Source organism: Mustela nivalis (assembly GCF_964662115.1).
Source record: "Mustela nivalis genome assembly, chromosome: 6".
Lineage (NCBI taxonomy): Eukaryota > Metazoa > Chordata > Mammalia > Carnivora > Mustelidae > Mustela > Mustela nivalis.
Genome location: NC_139025.1, coordinates 101,921,929 through 101,942,003, shown reverse-complemented (window position 1 = coordinate 101,942,003; position 20,075 = coordinate 101,921,929). Strand labels below are relative to the sequence as shown.

Below are 20,075 nucleotides of genomic sequence, written 5' to 3'. Positions count from 1 at the left end.
AACAAGCACCATAATGAATACTATTTTACATCCATTTGGCTGGCAAAAATTTCAAAGTTTGATAATACAGAGGTTGAAGGGGATATGGACCCTTCTAACCTCCAGAGAATCAGATGTCTTTAAAAATCGCAAAGAGCCCATACAGACATGAATGAATTAAAGTATCTTTACCTTAAACTTGGCTTTGGACATTTTGATTTTCTTGTTAGGGAATACTCTTGTATTATCCTGAGTGTCATTCGATAGGCTGTATACACTGGAATTCATAAGTAAGAAAGCAAGCCATACTTTTCCCTTCCCTTCTAAAATATCATGGGACCGTGTTTAAATAATTATTCAATATTCAACCTAGAAAATTCAGTTACCATCTTATATCATATTACATATTATAACATCTCTTAGGCAGTTATTGCGCATGTAAATGGCACGACCCCCTTAGAAAACAAATTTGACGTTTCTTATCAAGCTGAATATACACCTACCCAGCAGTAGATTAAATTATTTTTCCCATTTTACAGAAGAGGAAACCCAGGCACAGAATGTTTAAGTGCTCTGCCCAAGGGTATAGCTAGTCAGCAGCAGAGCTGGGGTTTGAATCAAAATGGCCCCAAAGCAGGAGAAAGGGCACTGATGGAGCGGTCCCAGACACAGGAGCTACTGCTGGCTGGGCATGAGATTTTCTATGACCCCAGAGGGGAACACTAAATGAAATCTCTGAAAACAACACTAATGTAGACATGAGATCCTGGCCTTCTAGGGAGCAAGGGGCCTTCCTGGGCGTCTGGCCTGGCTACAGTGTGAGTTCTGAAATAATCACAGGTGCACCGCTCTCCAGCCTCCATGCGGCCTGTGTGCACAATGAATGCAAGTGTAAGATGAAAAAGTGCTGCTCGATCTCTCATAGGAACCCACCCGATGGGGAGATAGACACGTGGGAGGCCCAGACAAGTGCTGTGCTGGGTGGGCCTCATTGAGGCTGCAGACACTGGGAGGCTAGGCAGGTGGGCACCTTTCCCTGCAACCCAGCTGTCTTGTGAACCCATGAATGCTCCGCTATTCTGCTGACTTGAGGATTACCACAGGCCTTGTACAGACAGGAAATGCAGGCCCAGAGATGACCATGGGCACACAGTTTGGGTGTGGTTTAGCAGGGTTTGGGATCCAGGCCTTCTGGGGCTAAACCCCTGCAAGATTCCCTAGCAGGTCACACTCCAGGCCCCCACGCTAACAAACAGTTTGAAAATGCCTTCCTGGGGCTCCTGCCTGGCTCAGTGGGTTAAGCCTCTGCTCAGGTCATGATCTCAGAGTCCTGAGATGGAGCCCTGAGTCAGGCTCTCTGCTCAGCAAGGAGCCTGCTTGCCCCTCTCTCTACCTGCCTCTCTGCCTACTTGTGATCTCCCTCTCAAATAAATAAATACAATCTTTAAAAAAAAGAAAAACAAACAAAAAAAATGCCTTCCTGTGAGCCACATGGGCCTGCACCTCCCGGCTTTCCTCCTCAGAAACAGATGTTTGATCCTTCCTTCTCCTCTCCCCTTAACAATGGTTGAGACAAACTGGTGAATCACATCTAAAGCAGAAGCAAGTCAGTATCATCTGGGGGCTGGGGATCATTCTGTGGGAGTTTGCAAACTCCTACCCATATTCTAGACCAGATTCTGCCTACAAGGGCCTTTGTGGAGATACGATTCCCACGCAAGGTAGGAACGTGTGGCAGGGCCCTCTGGTTAGATGGCTCTCTCCACCAAACACTCCCACTAAAGCCATGCCATTGTGCTGTTCCAGAAAGACTTTGCGGATGGAACTTATCAGCCATGGGTCCTGTATTATAGCTATGAAAGTGCTTTGAAAATGGCTATGAAACTTTATAAAGTGATTTCACATCTAAAAATGTTTTTGAGGGGCGCCGGGGTGGCTTAGTGGGTTAAGCCACTGCCTTCGGCTCAGGTCATGATCTCAGGGTCCTGGGATCGAGCCCCGCATCGGACTCTCTGCTCAACAGGGAGCCTGCTTCTCTGCCTGCCTGTGATCTCTGTCAAATAAATAAATAAAATCTTTAAAAATAAATAAATAAATAAATAAATGTTTTTGATTCTCATAACAGCTATGAATTTAAACACGGACAAGCACTTAAACTTGTCCATGCAGTAGATGAGGACATTGAATAAGGATCAGAGAGGCAGGGTATTTTGTAGCTAATCAGGACCAGCACTTGAATACGGATCTTTTTTTTTTTTGAATACAGATCTTTAATTCCAAATTCTATATACCTCATCTAACTGGGAGCTGTCCTGGACAGCAGAGGCTGAAGGGACACAAAACAACTGTTTTTTTTTTTTTCATTTTGTTTTGTTTTGTTTGTTTTTCTGTTGTTTGAACATATGGGTTTTGATTAGAAAGCAGAAAGGAAAGGCTGAGGGGGACGTGTTCTGGAGCAGGAGAAGACAGTGGCAGACCTGCGCCACACAGATGGGCACAAGTCCGCCACGGCACTGACAATTTGGGCAGGGGGAAGGGTGGCCTGGCAATGGGCAGGAGGCTGTACAGGAGGTGTGGGGGGATGAGCTCTGGGGAGTCAGAGCCTGAGCTCTGGCTGGGCCGCTTCCTGAGGCTGGAGGAGCTGGAGTGGACCTCTCCTCTAGCTTCTGTTTGTTCCCCAGGCTCTGCAGGCCTCCCAACTCACCGCCCATGTCTGTGGCCTGATTTCCAGCCAAGTGTCTTGTGAGCCTGTCAGTGCTGACCTAGTCACGCTGGCTCGTGACTGTGCTCCTCCTGCACACGAATGAGTCAAGAGGGGAAACAGGCGACTAAAGAGCTTCCGGGGGATTCCCACGATGCAGACGGCTCTGGGCCCTGGGTGCAGAAGGCCTGAGGGGCCTCAGAGTGCCTGGGAGGCCAGAGCTTCTCCAGGGTTGAAGGCCGGTCAAAATAACCCCAGACCTAATTTGGTTCCTCTCCTGCTGAGTGGTGTTAAAAAGAGCAGGGGCACAAAAGTCATGCGGGTGGGGGAAGGCCTGGCTCAGGGCTGAGCCCTCTGAAAGCATCTGGGGCAGTGTCTCTATGCAGCCTAGGGAGCTTCGCCTTCTATGTGAGAAGAGGCTGCACTTTCCCCTGAAGAATGCTGAGTAGAGCAACCATAGCCCCAAAAGACCCTCCTTTACTGAGACCTACTACCTGAGAGGCACTTTATTTGCAAATTTAATCAGGTTTTAAAAACTACATTAGATACAATTACATATACATGCTATAAAATACAAGACAGAATTAGACCAGGAGTTCTTAATCTGAGGTCTGTGGGATTCCCCAAAGATCTAAGAAGAGAATTCAAGGAATCGAAAAATCTAGAAGAGAAAAAAATACATCTTTATTTTCACTGACCTCTACCTGAATTTTTTCTCTTCAGTGATGTGACAACAAACCACAGCCATATAGGGAGGACCTGTGATGGTGTCACTGATAGAGTTACAGATATTTTCAAATCACCGTTATAGTTTTTCAGATATTTCAAAATATGGTTTACGTTCATCACTATTTCAAAACTACAGTAGTTATTAGACCTATTGCTAGATCTTGATATTTCATGCCTCAAATAGGAAGCACCATTACTACATCAAAAAAATTTGGGAGGGTGCCTGCATGGCTCAGTCATTAGATGTCTGCCTTTGGCTTGGGTCCTAATCCCAGGGTGCCAGGATCAAGCCCCATGTTAGGTTCCAAGCCTGATCTCCCTCTTCCACTCCCCCAGCTCGTGTTCCCTCTCTCACTCTCTGTCAAACAAATAAATAAAATCTTTATTTAAAAAAAGAAAAAATATTTTTGTTAAACATATTTTAAGTTAGTTGGTTTCCTCTATAAGCCTATGTTATTTTATTGTGTACATTTAACATTATTCTGAAATGGGGTCTATAGGCTTCACCAGATGACAAAGCAGGCTATAGCATACACAAAGGTGAAGAGCCCCTGACCTAGAGGAGACACCCCCATTTAAAAAGTAGATCCTGAGGTGCCTGAGTGGCTTAGTTGGTTAAGTGTCTGCCTTCGGCTGGGGTCATGATCCTGGTGTCCTGGGACTGAGTCCCTCATCAGGCTCCCTGCTCAGCACAGAGTCTGCTTCTCCCTCTTCCCCTCCCCTCTGCTTATGCTCTCTCACTCTCTCTCAAATAAGTTAAATAAATAAAGGGGCGCCTGTGTGGCTCAGTGGGTTAAAGCCTCTGCCTTCAGCTTAGGTCATGATCCCAGGGTTCTGGGATCGAGCCTCACATCGGGCTCTCTGCTCGGCAGGGAGCCTGCTTCCTCTTCTCTGTCTGCCTACCTCTCTGCCTACTTGTGATCTCTGTCTGTCAAATAAATAAATAAATAAATACATAAATCTTTTTTTTTAAAAAAAAGTTAAATAAATAAAATATTTTTTAAAATTTAAAAAAGTGGATCCTGAGTTTTTAAAGACTATTTTCCAGTTACATTGGAAACCTGAATGCCAGTCTGGTTACTTGACGTAAGTGAAATTCAACTCCCCACCGTCACTGGACAGTGAGCAATCCACAGTTCTCCAGCTGAATGCTTCTAACAGTCCATTAGCAGAAACATCTCCTGCAAACAGACACTCACACTGTTCAACTCAACTGAAACAGCCCTGAATCTTCGTTCTTCCTCTCCATGTACACTCACCATAATTAGACAATGTCCTGAGAGGAATGGTTGAGGAACTGGAGGTCTTTTGGCTAGAGGATAGGCTGCTGGCAGGATAACTGTAGGGGAGAGGATGCACAACGGCTCTTGCTTTCACAAAGGGTGGCACTTACATTTCTACAGGCGGCTCTGGAAGTCTAGCAAGGGCATGAGGTTGCAATCAGGATGGCCCAAAGGCCCAGATAGTCTGTCCTCTCCTTACAACCCACGTGTTCCCTTCATCACCCTCCCTCTTGGGCCCTGGTTCCTCTTGCTGGCTCCTCTCCCTCCTACCACAATGTGTTCTGGGAGACAGGTCCTGAGAGAGATGTGTGTGGATAGAATGGCAGACCCAACAGAGGGGAGGGTCACGATGTTGTTCAGGGGTTTGTAGTCTATGGTCACCCTTCCCTGGGTCTTGGTTTCCTCAGCTATAAAATGGGCATCATATCTGACCTTGCTGGCATGAACTACATGAGGTGGTGAGTGAGAAATCATTTATGGTGCTAAGGTAAAGGACAGCAGTAAAGAAAGCTTCAAGGGTGGCTTTTCCCAGGGGGTGGGCTTTGGATTTCAATTGGAGATCAAGTCTAAGTTGAAGACCTGACTTCTTTTCCAGTGGTGAGCTCTCCTTCATGCGGATGGGGAAAAGAGCACCCATTCAGAATCAGACTGAATCCTGGCTCTTCCTTGCCCTTTGTCTGGCATTGGGCAAGACAGCTCCCTTCCCTGAGACTCAGCTTATATAATAACAGGATCTACTCTCATCGTTCTTGTGAAGACTCAATAAAATCCTGTGTGAAGAACACTTGGCCCAGAGTTTGCAGGGAAAACATCCTAGAAATGTTTACTGACAAATAGGATCACTCAGTATTCCAATTCTGAGTGAGTGAACAGGCCACAAGCAATGAAGGCAGGCTGGGCAGATCCAAGAGCCAGGAATGGCAAGGGGCTGAAGGAAAATGGAGCTCCTCCCCAACCCCCCCAACAGGGCTTCCTCCTGACCAGGAAGATGCTGGTCCCCTGCTGCCCCAGGGGTTCTTCTGTGTTAGCTTTGGAGTGAGTTTACTTGACCTCCTTGATGACATGCCCCTGTGGGACTGACCCCAGACTGCAGGGTCAGCCAGGCAGGCCCTCTCTGGGTTCGGCATCCTCCCTTAGTCCCCTGGGTCCCGGAGGCCGGCCAGCTGCCTGGCCTGATGTTCAGCCATATGGAACTGGCTCCCTTGGCCAGGCCCAGGAGAGAACGCCCAGGGATGCAGTTGCCCCTTAGGGAGGCCCAGAGTTTCCCTCTTGCCTGGATGGCTCCTCAGAAAGTGAGCAAGGCTGAAACTGATACAGACAGAGAAGAGTAGGAACCGGGACCCAAAATGAGGACCTAAAACTGAGGGAGGAAGGGGCACCCACACATAGCAGGCCATGGGGAGAGCTTCAGCCTCTCCTCCAAGCTGACTCCAGGTGCCCAGTGGCTCCATTTCATACTTCTTCCTGCCTGCCTCCTTCCCCAGAAGCTCAGACGATTCCCTCCCCCACCCACATCTCCCTAGGACTGGCCCCTGCACACACACCTGAGCCCAGGCCTGCAGGGCCCCGAGGACTGGACAGGGGCACCACACTCAGGGGTCCCTCAGGTGTTTGCCACCAGGGTGGTCAGGCAGAAACCCGTATTCACTGCCTCCGACCAGGGGCTTTCGAGTACTGCTTCTAAAGCTCCATCCATTCACACATCATTTTCCAGATTTTTGTTACCTGAACTTCCATTTTCCATTTAATATCTTGCTTTAAATCCTTAATTCCTTTCAAAATTTAGTGCAGAGAAAGAAAAAAGCTGCAGACATCACATTCCCTGATTTTAAACTCTATTACAAAGCTATAATAATTAAAACAGTACGGTATTGGGATGAAAACAGACACAGAGATCAATGGAACAGAATAGAGAGCCCAGAAATAAACCTATATATATATATGGCAAAGCTGTCAAGGATATACGATGGGGAAAGGACAGTCTCTTCAGTAAATGGTGTTAGGAAAACTGGACAACAGAAACAAAAGAATGAAACTAGACCACTATCTTAACATATATACAAAAATTAACTCAAAATAGATTAGAGACGTGAATGTAAGACCTGGAACCATAAAATTCTTATAAAAAAACATAGGCCACAAGGCCTTTGACACAGGTCTTAGTGTAGGGTTTTGAATCTGACAGCAAAGGTAACAAAAGAAAAAAATAAAGAAGTGGGACGATATCAAACTAAAAAGCTTCTGCACAGCAAAGAAAACCATCAACAAAATAAAAAGGCAATGTATCTATAGGAGGAAATATTTGCCCCAGTCATTTATCTGATAAGGCATTAATGTCTAAAATACATGAAAAAAAAAGATAAAAGGGGGCAGCTGGGTGGCTCAGTTGATTAAACATCTAGCTTTGGCTCAGGTCATGATCCCAGAGTCCTGGGATGGAGCATCGCGCTTTGGGCTCCCTGCTCAGCTGGGAGCCTGCTTCTCCCTCTTCCCCACCCTTGCTCATGCTCTCTCTTACTCTCTCTCTCAAATAAAAAAATAAAAAATAAAATGAAGAACTTGTACAAAGTAGCAACACCCCCAAACAATTTGATGGAAAAATGGGCAGAAAATCTGAATATGTATTTTTCTTTTTTCTTTTTTTTTTTTTTAGATTTTTATTTATTTATTTATTTGACAGAGAGAGAGATCACAAGTAGGCATAGAGGCAGGCAGAGAGAGAGAGAGGAGGAAGCAGGCTCCCCGCTGAGCAGAGAGCGGGACTCGATCCCAGGACCCTGAGATCATGACCTGAGCCGAAGGCAGCGGCTTAATCCACTGAGCCACCCAGGCGCCCCTGAATATGTATTTTTCAAAAGAAGACATTCAGATGGCCAACAGGTTCAAGGAGAAGAAGCACAACATCACTAAGCATCAGAGAAATGCAAATCAGAACCACAGGGAAATACCACCTCACACTTGTTAGAATGGCTAGTGTCAAAAAGGCAAGAAATAAGTGTTGATGAGGATGTGGAGAAAAGGGAACCTTTGTGTACTATTGGTGGGCATGTAAATTGGTGCAGCCACTATGGAAAATAGTAGGGCAGTTCCTCAAAAAATAGAAAACAGGGGAGCCTGGGTGGCTCAGTGGTTAAGCGTCTGCCTTCGGCTCGAGTTAGGATCCCACGGTCCTGGGATGGAGCCCCACATCAGGCTCCCTGCTCAGTGAGAGTCTGCTTCTCCCTCAGCCACTCGCCCTCCTTGTATTCCCTCTCTTGCTCTCTCTCTCTCAAATAATTAAAATCTTAAAAAAAAAATTGAAAACAGAATTATCATACGAGCCAGCAGTTCTATTTCTGGGTATTAATCTGAAGAAAATGAAAACACTAATTTGAAAAGATATCTGCACTCCCATGTTCACTGCAGCATTATTTACAATAGCCAAGATGAAAACAATGTAAATGTTCATTAATGGATGAATGGATAAAGAAATTGTAGTATATGTATATAGTAGAATATTATTCAGCCACAAAAAGGACTGAAATCGCCAAAGATCTATTTATCTTGCTGCCACCTAAGACATGCTTCTCTCTGTAAGTCTCCTTAATAAACCACTGCTTGCCAAGCGGCAAAAAGAAAAAGGAATGAAATCTTGCCATTTGCAACAACACAGATGGACCTCAAGGGCATTATGCTAAGTAAGTCAGACAGAGAAAGCTGAAACCATATGACCTCTCTTACATGTGGAATCTAAAAAACAAAAACAAAAATTAAAAAAAAACCCAAGCACATAGAAACAGAGAAGAGATTGGTGATTGCTAGAAGTTGGGGGGAAGGGGGAAGAAATGGGTAAAGGGCATCAAAAGATAAACAAAAACAATTTCTTCTGCCTATTTCCAAGCAATAGCATCTATGAAATCTTGAGTTCAATGAGCTGATGTTAGTCAATGGTTTATGGTATCAGTAAGGATTCATTCAGGTCAACGGTACTCTATAAGTAGTTAATTAGGTTTGGGGGCAATCAAAAGTTACACTTAGATTTTCAACTGTGCCAGGGTTCTGCACTCCTGCATTGTTCAGTGATCAACTGTGCTTTCTAACTATATGACCTTGGGAAAGTCACTTAACTTCTCTGAGCTTCAGTTTCCTGATCTATAAAATAAGGATCCTCTCCCCTAAAGCTGTCACGGGGCATAGGTGGGAGCACTGAACATGGGGCCTGGCCAAGTTAGCTTTCTTCCTCCTCTCAGTCTTGCCTGCCTTCCCTGCAAAGATAACTTGAGCAGGAAACCTGGCCTCCTCAGCCATCACCCTCACCATAAGGAGCTGCTGCATTCAAGGGTAGCCTATTCTGAAGGCATGTCTGGGAGGAGCTGTTACTTTGGAACCTGTTCAGGTCTACCAATTCTAGGTTGAGAAGTGCCTCCTGGCCTCTACTCCAGGTCCCTAGGCTGCAGTATAAGCTCCTGCTCTTGTGCTCTGAGAATGAATTGGGGAGCTTCCTCCATGGAGGGGCAGCCTGATGGTATGGAAAGGCCTGTGGGAAGTTGAGTTCAATCCTGGCACTGCCACCATCTCACTTGCGTGCCTTGAGCAAGTCACCGACCTTCTCCATTTATGGTTTTCTCATCTGTAATACGAGGAGACCAGCCTTGACTGTGAAACCAGACTCTTCCCCGTGTATTCTCACCCACTGTAGATGGGGTGGGTAGAAAGGGCAGGGACTCCTGCCTTTTCAGATTGAGGAACTAATTTGTTTCTCTTCTGGTAGAGGATGTGGGAACTGGGAGGGAGGAGGTGAGGGTAGGGATAGGGGTGGAGAGGAAGTTACTGACGAGGGTGGGAGCCGTGCTGCTGATAAGCCCTTCCCACTGGAAACTTCCTTCCTGTCCCCTCCGTGATACAACCTCAAGGAAGAGGCTAGGTGCTTCCAAGGATGGCCAGGGAAGGGTGAGATCCACAGCATGAGGCGTATGCTCAGCGGGACATCTGGGTTGTGAGTGCTGTCTCCCTCTGAAGAGTGTACTCTGGGTGCTAATGTGGATCTCCGAAAATGAGGGAGCAGCAGAGTTCAGAGATCACCTAGTCTAACCCCCCACCCTTTTACAGAAAGGGAAACGGGGGCCCAGAGAAGTACAGTCACTTGTTTAGGGTCATGCCATGACTTGGCCACAGAATGGGACAAGAACCTAGGAGTCCTGCCCTCTACTTCCAACCTCCTGCCTTGCCTTGCCCACTTCTCGTCCCCTAAGTCTGTTGACACTTCTGGGGAGATGTGGGGCTTCTATAAAAATGCTCTAGTTGGGGGCACCTGGGTGGGTCAGTGGGTTAAGCCTCTGCCTTTGGCTCAGGTCATGATCTCAGGGTCCCAGGATGGAGCCCCATATCTGGCTCCCTGCTCAGTGGGGAGTCTGCTTCTCCCTCTCCCTCTGCCTACTTGTGATCTCTCTTTTTAAAAAAATGCTCTAATTGATTCTTAACAGGAAGTGTGGGCTTTTTTGCTCTGAATTAACAACCACAGCAGCTATACACATACACACAGACAAGCCCGTGTGTCCCCACAGACACACACTCATACAACCCCAAGTTTTTACACAGTTGTACCTGTCAGCCGCTAGTCACACAGATGGGGCACAACTACGCACTTCTCCCTGAGTGCCACGAGATGCCCAACTGGAGGCTCCCACTTTGTCCCCCTCTGACCTGTTTCACGCTTCCATAGTGGAAAGTGGATCTGAAAGTGGGGGAGCTGAGACACAGAGAAAAGAGGACTTTGGTGGGTAGTAAAGGGCCCCATGCCCCAGACAATCCTGGGCCTGGAGGGGCTGCTCATAGTTCACAGAAGAGACTGATACGGAAACCACTAATTTGTCATGGGACCCAATGGAGCTGAAGAAATGGAGCATTGAAGAGGTGAACTGACTTGCCCATGATGGCCCAGCATGGAAATGGCAAAGCCTAGACTGGAACCTGGGTCTGTCTGACCAAGAGCCCAGGTTCTTGGTCCCACAGGCACAGCTTTCTTCACATCAAAGTCCCTGATCTAGGCAGCAGCAACCTGTGTACCTATACATACCACAGAACTTCTCCTTGACAAGAAAAAGGAATTAGTACTAGGAGTCAAGGTGCGGTTGAGGGAAGCTTCATGGCCCTTGAAGCTGCCTTAAGAACAAATGAAATTTTATTAGAAGAGTAGAGGGGTTAGGGAAGGGCATTCCTAATGGAGGGAACAGCACAAGCAAAAAACAGTGCAAGAAAGTGGAAGGAACAGGGCACAGTGGCAATGGAGTGGGATGACTGGACAAAGAGGTGTGGGATCAGGGCTCTGGGACGGGGGTGGAGGATTGATGTGCATAGTCAGGGTTTAAGGGGCGAGTGCTAGGCGTTGCATTTGTGGGTGAGGATATCCTGGCAGGTGCTTCAGGAAAGGTGTGACTTTATTAGTCATGTGTCCCAGGGGCTCACCCTGACTCCAGGAAGAAGGATGGTAGTACATGGACGCAAGGACACAAAGCTGAAGCAGGGGGACCAAAGGGAAGCTGTTACAGGGGTCCAGGCAGAGGTCAAGGGTCTAAAACCTAGCCTGGGTCAGTGGGTTGGTGAGGACGGTGGGTGGGAGAAAAGAGACAGCCTGAGAACAGACAGGGGCTCTCCAGGGATTCAGGTAGGGAGGATTATGCAGCCACAAGGTGGAGGCTTCTGAGACCATCCAGTGCCCACTTCTATCCCAGCCCAGATCACTAGACTCAGACTGGAAGGCCTTTGAGTAAGTCTTACCCCTGCTCCAGACTCCCTGCCATTTCTAGGTTCTACCCCACCCACTTGCTCCTGGGGGAAAGCAGCAAGAATCCCCACCACAGGCAGTGCACGATTTTCTCCTTTCTCCACTATCCCCCATGTTCAGTCTCTCCACACAGCTGGATGGACAGCACGACCTGCTACCACTGGGTACAGACACTGGCTCCATGAGCAGTGAATGAGGGACTCTGCCCCCATGGATGGCAGTTGGTGCCTCTGGAAACCAGATGGGGCTCCTGTCGTCCTTAACTGACTGCCAGGATGGATCCATACAGTTACTGCCTGAACATGGAGTCTGGGGTGGTTGTGCTAATTGGCCAAGGTTGGTCACATGCCCAGCCTCAAGCTGCATGGGAGGCTGGGACAGGGAGCATCTGGCATGCTTAGTCTCAGTCGTGGAAGCTGGGCTCTTCCTCACGAGTAAAGAATACCCCTACACTGGAAGGGATTTCAGATGCTAGGAGACCAACACAAATGACAAACGTCCAATATTCTACCTTATAGGGATGTTAGTAAGAATTAAATTCTATATTACATGGAAAAGTGCTTTGTAAAGCATCTGGTATAAAGGACATGGCCAGTAAATGTTAACTCTCATTCCATTAAACTATAGAACTCCATGGTAGCAGGAAGTAGACTTTTTGCTCCTTGCTATATCACTAGGGTCTGGTGTGGTGCCTGGCATACAGCAGGAGCTTGACAAACATTTGTTGCAAGAATGTCTTGCTCCTCAAATCTGTGCTCTGTCCAACCTTTCCCTTCTCCCCTTTCTCTTTTTGCCTTGCTTGTGACCACGGCATTTTCCGAGGAGACATTAGCTGGAGCAGACAGAATACTGTAGGAGGAGTCGGGTGCCCAACCTCAGCTCTACAACCAGCTCACTGTGTGATCTTGGGCAAGTCACCTCCCCTCCCTTGGTCTGGGTTTCTGCATCAGCAAAATGGGTACAAAAACCTCTGCTGCTCTGCCCCATATCTCTGGTGTAAAGGACAAATGAGAACATGTGAGGAGCTGATCGCAAAGCAGCAAAAAGCCTTCTGCACCCAAGCAGGGGAGGAAGCAGCTGCTGAAGCCATCCATGAAGCATTAGGACTCCACCCCAGAGGATCTGTTTTTGAAGAGGGGCTGAGGGAGAATGCACTGGGGAAACGGCCTTCCTCTTCCCTGAGTGGAAAGGCCTGGTGTTCATGCAGTATCTGTGAACTGAAGCTATTTTTAGGTAGCATAACTGCGATTATGACAGGGCCTCTTCCTGAAGGGGAAGGGTGGGTTGTAGACCTGAGTCATCGGTGGGGCGGGCAGGCTGCACAGGCCAACCTAAGGGTACCCATGGAAGTCAGACCTATCACTCCCACCCCCCAAATTACTCCAGGCCTCTGCCTTCCTCAGATAGTGGCTCCAAAGAGGGCAGTGGGGCGTGCCACCTGCTCCAGGAAGGGCTAGGTCAATCATTGGGTTTGGAGCCTGTCAATCATTGTTGGTTTCCAATGAGAGGTGGGCTGTCAGCATCCCTGGGCGGGAACCTGAGGACCCATTGAAAAGGGCAGAAATAAATGGATGGAAAGGATGCCTGACCCACCCTTCCTGCTCCCTGCCGGGTTGGCCCGCTGGAATTAAAGGGCCAGCTAAGGTTTACTGGGCATGGACTGCATGCCCACACTATGGTTAGGGGCTTCATGTGTCCCCTTTTCCTGAAGTCCTCCAATACTGTACCCCTTGGGATAGGGGATTTGCCTCCATTTCATAGATGAGGGCACTGAGGCTGGGTAGGGACCTGACTGACAGCCCCACAGCACTTCTGACAGAGTGTGGAGTTGATGGAGCCAACAGGAAGGGTGATTATTTTCTTTACTGGAAAGACTGGGAAAGGCTTCCCAGAGAAGGCGACATTTGAGCTGGTCTCTAAACAATAAGTGGGATTTAGCTCTCTTGTGAGGCAGGGAGAGGGGAGAAAGCATGCATGTGACACGGGAGGGACAGAGCATGGGCAAAGGCTTGGGGGTGTGACAATGCATGGCTTGTTTGGGGGTGTCAGGTAGCTCAAGGTTGCTGGTGAGCCGCAGGGGTGGTAGGGCAGAGGGTGGGGCTGTAGGCCAGCCTACGGGATTTGGGCTTTTTGGGGGTTCCTGCAGAGCTATGCTGTCCCTAAGCATACAGGAAGTGCGGTCATGCAAAGGGGGGGTGGGTGGGTGGGGTAGCCCACAGCAGAGGAAAGCTAGATGGTGGCCTGCCTATAGGACCCAAAAGAAACCAGGTAGGTTTCCTGCCCTGGAGCATGAGTTCAGGCAGTGGCTGGGCCTGGTGGTTCCACTGTCCTCCGCAGGCCTATCCTCAGTCAGGGAGGCCAGCTCCCTGAGCCCTGCAGGGCCCTCTCTTCTTCCCTCTGAGCACCTTCTCTGGGCCAGTGCCACAACACACAGTATTCCCTTTATTCCTCACAGCCACTTGCAAGGTGACTATTATCACACCCATTTCACTGGGGAAGGAAACCGAGGTTTGGAGAGGTTCCAGGACACAACCTCTCTGGGTGACTTCACGGGGCTCCCACCATCATTCCCCAATGGAAGAATACTCCAGGTCCTGGTTGCAGTCAGGGGGACAACCACCTCCTTCCCCCAGGGTAAAGGAGACCCTGAGGCTGAATTCAGCTGTAACTTATCTGCTTCCCAGGGACAAACTCAAGATGTTAAATCTGCACCCCCTAGAGTTGCACAGTAAGCAGCCCTGGGAATGGAGCAATTTCTCTGGTGATTCTCCTCTCTCCTCTAACTCCACTCTTCCCCCTTTTACTGATCCTTTCCCTCGGAGCAGGGGACCAGAGGCCCGGTGTTTTACCAGGGAGGGAAAGGAAGGAAGGGCAGAGACAGAGGAGGAAGAGAGAGTGTGTGAAGGGCAGCAGAGAGAAAGGGCAGGACTCGTTTCTTGGCTCTCAGAAACTGAAACCAAAAGTCCTGGCAGGAGTCCATGTGAAAGGCAGGTCTGTAGCAAAACACTAAGGTTGCAGAGCTGTGCTAAGGGAGCAAAGCCACCATATCTGGGCAGCAGCCTTGATCAGAGATATTCTAGCCAAAACCTTGTGTTGCCTCTACCAGGCCTTGCTCCTCCATCTGGACAAGCAGTATACAAGGCAAGGGTGTTTTCTCTGAGGATTCACACAGCCGCTCCAGACCTAACAGTGCCCAGCACGGGGGCGAGGATCATTGCTGGAGCAGGCAGAGGGTGCTGCTCAAGCCAGTGAGTCACTGAATGACCTGGGAGTGGATGACCCTTAGATTTGGCTGGTGTTAGGGTCTCTGAGGACATACACACACCCATAAAGCTGGGGCAGGTGGCATCTGTGTACCTGGCCCTATTTCCCCAAGTCAAGCTTAGGACATGTGGAGTACCATGGATTTTTGTGACCCCCACCCCTGATTGTAAGAAGTCAATTCAGTGCTACCATATTGGATTCTTTGGGTCGTTCGATGCTTTATCCAACAATGGGACAGGATGTCCTAGAATTAAAACCCAAGACTGTCTTTAAAAATTCAGATTGTGTGGTCCCTATTTCTTGTGACCTGTATGATTCAACAAGCCAGTCGTGTCCCTGAATCTCTGGTGTTACCCCTCCTTGGCGGTTTCCTGAATCTTCTACATAGGAAAGGATGAGGCTCCCAGAGCACTGTGGCTCCCAGCTCCAGACTGGGCAGCCCCTGTGAGCTGAGACTATTTAACTCATCTTTGTACCTCCCATGAAGACAGGTGCCTCCCCTCCCCTGGGGATTCTTAGAGTATAAGCTCCTGGCTTCTCTATGTGTTTCCTTATGGGCTGACACCTACTCTATGTGGGCCTCACAGTGGAAGGGAAGAAGGGGACAACAGCAGGGGTGGGAGTAGATGGACGGCTCAGGGCACAGGGGAAACTGACTCCACCGTTTCCTAGCCTGCAGTCCTGGAGAAGTTCCATTTCTCTCTGAACCTCCGTTTCTTCACCTAGAGATTGGGATGATTTGAATAGCTCTTTTAGGGGCACCTGGATGGCTCAGTGGGTTAAGCCTCTGCCTTCGGTTCAGGTCATGGTCTCGGGGTTCTGGGATCAAGCCCCACATCAGGCTCTGGCAGGGAGCCTGCTTCCCCCTCTCTCTCTGCCTGCCTCTCTGCCTACTTGTACGCTGTCTCTCTCTGTCAAATAAATGAATAAGTAGCTCTTTTACTGAGCATGTACTGTGGGTCAGGCACTGTGTTAAATGTATTGCATTGAGTAACTTCTTCAGAAAGTACTTATGAGGATCTCCAATGTGGGAGGGACACCAGGAGGTCAGCTGAGGGAATGGAGATGTGGAGTGTTAGGTGACTGCCCAAGGTCAGATGCGGACCAGTGGGAGAGAGTATACCTCAGAACCCACTCTTATAACTGGCCATCAGTGCTAGATGGACCCCCGCGGACTTGGGTGGATGGGCCTGAGAAGATCTCAGCATGGAGCCGGCTCAGGGGATGTCTAGATGGTGGTGCTATTATCAGTGGAGGCCAGGTCTGGCTGGTCCAGAAGGCACTCAGCTGGTATCCAGTGGCTGAGGCAGTGACAACCTCGCCAAGTGACCCCACAGGATGTTGTGGGAGGAGGCCGTCCAAACCGGAATTCTGAAAGACCATGTCCAGCAAGAGGGGCCAAGGCTGACAAAGTCCCTGAGGAAGGGTTGGGCCACCCCTGGGCAGGCTCTTCACTTGAGGCCTCAGATGGCCCCACAGAGGCCTGGAGCTTGAGAGGAAGCCAGCCAAGAGAATGACGGAAGAAGAAGGAGGTCATGTTTGAGTCTGGCCCAGGCTGAAGTGTGTGGATCTAGGCGTACCCCCAGAAAGCTGGTCACTAGAGGAGCAATAGTCAGCTCACTGGGGCTGCCTCTTGGGATCTGGCTTTGCCCCTGTTCCCAGTGCCCCAGACCCAGAATCTACTCCTATCCTAGGGTCAAGGACCAGCAGAGAGATGGCCCCAAGTAGAGGGGCTGAGATCTGTTCAAGAACCTCACCTGGAAGTGGCTGGTAGACCAGTCGGCACGCCGGAGAAGAGATGGGTCTGCGGCCCCCAGAGGGACAGACGTGAAGGCCAGGCTGGATGGGTGCAGGGCCGCCACACGAAACCTAGCAGCCCAGACAAGTCCAATAGGAAGCACCCTTGCCTCCTTGTTCTTGAACCCCCACATCTAACCTGCTAGCAAATCCTGTGGGCTCATGTCTTCCCTCCTGCCATCTCAGCCACCTGAGATACTGCAATAGCCCCTTCACTGGCCTCCCTGTTTCCACCTCTGAGCCCCCACAGCTGGCTCTCCACATAGCAGCAGAGCAATAGTGTTGAAGAACAGCCTTCTCAGTTGGGGCCTCCAGTGGCCTTACCTCCCAAAACCCACCTCTTTAATACCATGTGCTAATCCTCTCTCCTCCCCTCTGCTCCAGCCACTCTGGCCTCTTGCTTTTCTTCAAAACGTTCAGATATACCAGGGCACCTGGGGTGGCTCAGGCAGTTGAGTGTCCAACTCTTGATTTCAGCTCAGGTCACGATCTTAGGGTCATGAGATGGAGCCCCACGTTGGGGAGTCTGCTTAAAGATTCTCCCTCTGCTCCTCCCCCTGTTCATTCGCTCTCTAATAAATAAATAAATCTAAAAAAAAAAAAAAAAAAAAAAAAAAGTTCGGATGTAACTTTCCCTCTCCAGGCCTTTGCACTGGTAATCCCCTCTGCAGAGAGCATCCTTCCCTTAGGTATCTACACAGCAAACCATCTTCCTGCCTTCCTGCCCACGCAGGTGCCACTGTGTTTCTCATTGTTCCAGCAGAACACTGCACTCCAGTTAGGATTATTCGAGGACTGTTCGCAAAGGTGTGAGTGGGATGTAAGGACATCCCAAGGGAGAGTGCTATGCCCAAGTGCGGGGGGCATGGGGCAACTTTACCACTCCCAGGCTTTAGGGGGAAGGAAGGAAGGGGCTGCTGGAAACAGGAAAAAGAGTACTGTGGGAGAGGGCCCCCAGACAGGAGCTGTGACCCTTCAGCGAAGGAGCCAGGAGAACAAGCACCTGGCGCTCCTTCCTGGCCTTCCTTCACGGGGTCCCCACTGGTGAGCCAAGCTGGCAAATGGATGTTCTCCAGAAACAATGACTGCCTTCTCCGCTGCTCCCACCCCCAGCCCCCAAGTCCTTTTACCTCGCCCTCTAGTCTTCCGAAGCACTTATCTCCTGACATTTCACATTTTCACCACAGTTATTTTATGTCTATCAGCTCCAGAAGGACAGGAATTTTGCTCTACTGCATCCCAAGGACACAGATGGGCACATAGCAGGCACTTAACAAATGATCAGGGAATACACGAGTGCCACTCAGTCTCCCTGGGTGCCTGTAGGCAAGCCTCTGGGCCTCTGCCTGGGTAAGGAGGAGCTGGATGCTGCAGTCTGAGGCCCCGGGGTGGCCAGAAGCCAGTGGAGCCCAGCAGGGTTGGGAAGGCAAGCCGGAAGGCCTGTGCCCAGAGCCACCACCCATACCTGTGGTTCCCAGAGCAGATCCCTGCCTCTCCCCATGGCTGTGATGTTGAGACCAGTAGGATGGTCCCTGGCCAAGGCCTTACTACTTGGTTTCTTGAACAAGGTGCTGCTCTGTGAAATCTCCTACTTCCTGAACCAGCTCTCTGGGGTAACATCTGGCCCCTCTCCTGGGCCTCCAAGGAATGTTTCCTTTAGGGAGGCCAGAACTCACCCTGCATGGAGGTCTGGGATTGTACCTTTGGGCTGTTTTCTAGGCATCCTTGGCCAAGCCTTGGGTTCCCAGGGACAGGCCTGTGCAGGGCCTACCTGACCCCAGGGTGCCCCTTGCTGGGCTCTTGGGCTCCCTTCCCTACAGGTGCCCAGGGTACTGGGGCCTCCCTGAGATGGCACTGCCACCCCTCAATAAGCCCCAATGTCCTACAGAATAGAAGACCGGGGGCACCTAGGTGGCTCAGTGGGTTAAGCCTCTGCCTTCGGCTCGAGTCGTGATCTCAGGGTCCTGGGATTGAGCCCCTCATCGGGCTCTCTGCTAAGCAGGGAGCCTGCTTCCCACTCTTTCTCTGGCTGCCTCTCTGCCTACTTGTGATCTCTGTCAAGTAAATAAATAAAATCTTAAAAAAAATAAAAAGAATAGAAGACCCAAAACAAAATGATGACCAGCCCTGCCCTCCAATTGTAAAATTGTGCATTTTCTCTAAGGGGTTTATCAATTGAAAGCTATTTCAAGCCAAATACCAACACGACTGGGGAGGGAGCTTCAGAAAATGATATTAATCTTCCTCTGGAAAAATAAACATTTGAAACTAGCACGAAAATTCTGAAAAAGGGAGGAACACACCACACAAAACCCAGAAGTCTTAAAGTAAAACACTGATTATTTGAACACGTTTAAAAAAAAAAAAAATTAAAGGGGCACCTGGGTGGCTCAGTGGGTTAAACCTCTGTCTTTGGCTCAGGTCATGATCCCAAGGTCCTGGGATTGAGCCCCACATCATGCTCTCTGCTCAGCAGGGAGCCTGCTTCCCTTCCTCTCTCTCTGCCTACTTATGGTTTTTGTCTGTCAAATAAATAAAATCTTAAAAAAAAAAAAATTAAAAACCCAAATGGAGAAAAGTTAAAAGACCAAACACTGGGAACACTATTTGTAAGAGAATGTCAGACAAAGAGCTAATATACTTAATATACACATTTTAGAAGTCAACATGAAAAAGAGGTAACCAAATTAAAAAATGGGCAATTCATAAGGAAAGAAAAATTCCAGATGAACAGTAAATACATGAAAAGATGCTCACCTTCACTCATAATGTAAGAAACAGATAACAAAGTAGCAATGAAATGCCATTTTCAACTGCCAGATTGGCACCAATGAAAGGTTTTACAACGTATAGTGTTGGTGAGGGTATGGGGAGACAGCCCCAAACATTGCAGGAATGTAAACTGACCAGCATTTTGGAGGGCAATTTGGAAATAGCTACTGTGGTGGAATAAAGGTGATCATAAATTCTTTGACAGTTCTCCCATAGAGAAAGGAGGTCGGCTATCCTTTCCTTTGAATTTGGGCTGGTGTTTATGTTCTCTGGCCAATAAAATCTAGCAAAAGTGACACTGTTATAGTTCCAAGCATATCCCTTAACTTGCCCAGCAGGTTCCACATCCTGCCTCTTACCTGAACTGCAAAGACCAGCTGTGAGAAGCCCAAAGCATGCAGGGGAGTCCTGGAGGGTATGGCATCACTTGCAGAGAGAGGTCAAGAAGTGGTGAGGCCTTGTCCTGTGAGTGAGGAGGCTGGCTTGGCAGAGAAGCAAAAATAAACCGTCCAGCTAAGCCCTTCCTGAATTCCTCACCTGCAAAATTGTGAATAAGATAAAGCGGTGGCTTTAGGCATTGTATTTGGGGGTGGTTTGTCCTACAGCAATAAGTAACTAGAACAGCTATCCAAATTTAAATTTACACTTTGACCCAGCAATTTGACTTCTATGAATCTAACCTACCAAAATGTTTGCACGATGCACAAAAATACCTGACCAAAGAGGTTCATTGCAGCAATGTTTGTGATAGGTAGCACAATGCTGGAAACAAGCTATCTGTCCCTCA

At 48.8% G+C, this 20,075-nt stretch overlaps 1 protein-coding gene across 4 annotated transcripts in view; it reads right to left on the bottom strand.

Annotated features, from left to right (window-relative positions):
- The window catches only part of PIF1 (PIF1 5'-to-3' DNA helicase), a 71,624-nt gene that overhangs the window by 49,163 nt on the left and 2,386 nt on the right, over positions 1-20,075 (bottom strand). For all 4 annotated transcript variants that reach the window (XM_082737201.1, XM_082737200.1, XM_082737199.1 and 1 more), the window contains exon 2: positions 19,648-19,825. In XM_082737201.1, the coding sequence (XP_082593327.1) occupies positions 19,648-19,712 (65 nt within the window). In that variant the 5' untranslated portion in view covers positions 19,713-19,825. The remainder of the gene's footprint in view (positions 1-19,647; positions 19,826-20,075) is intronic.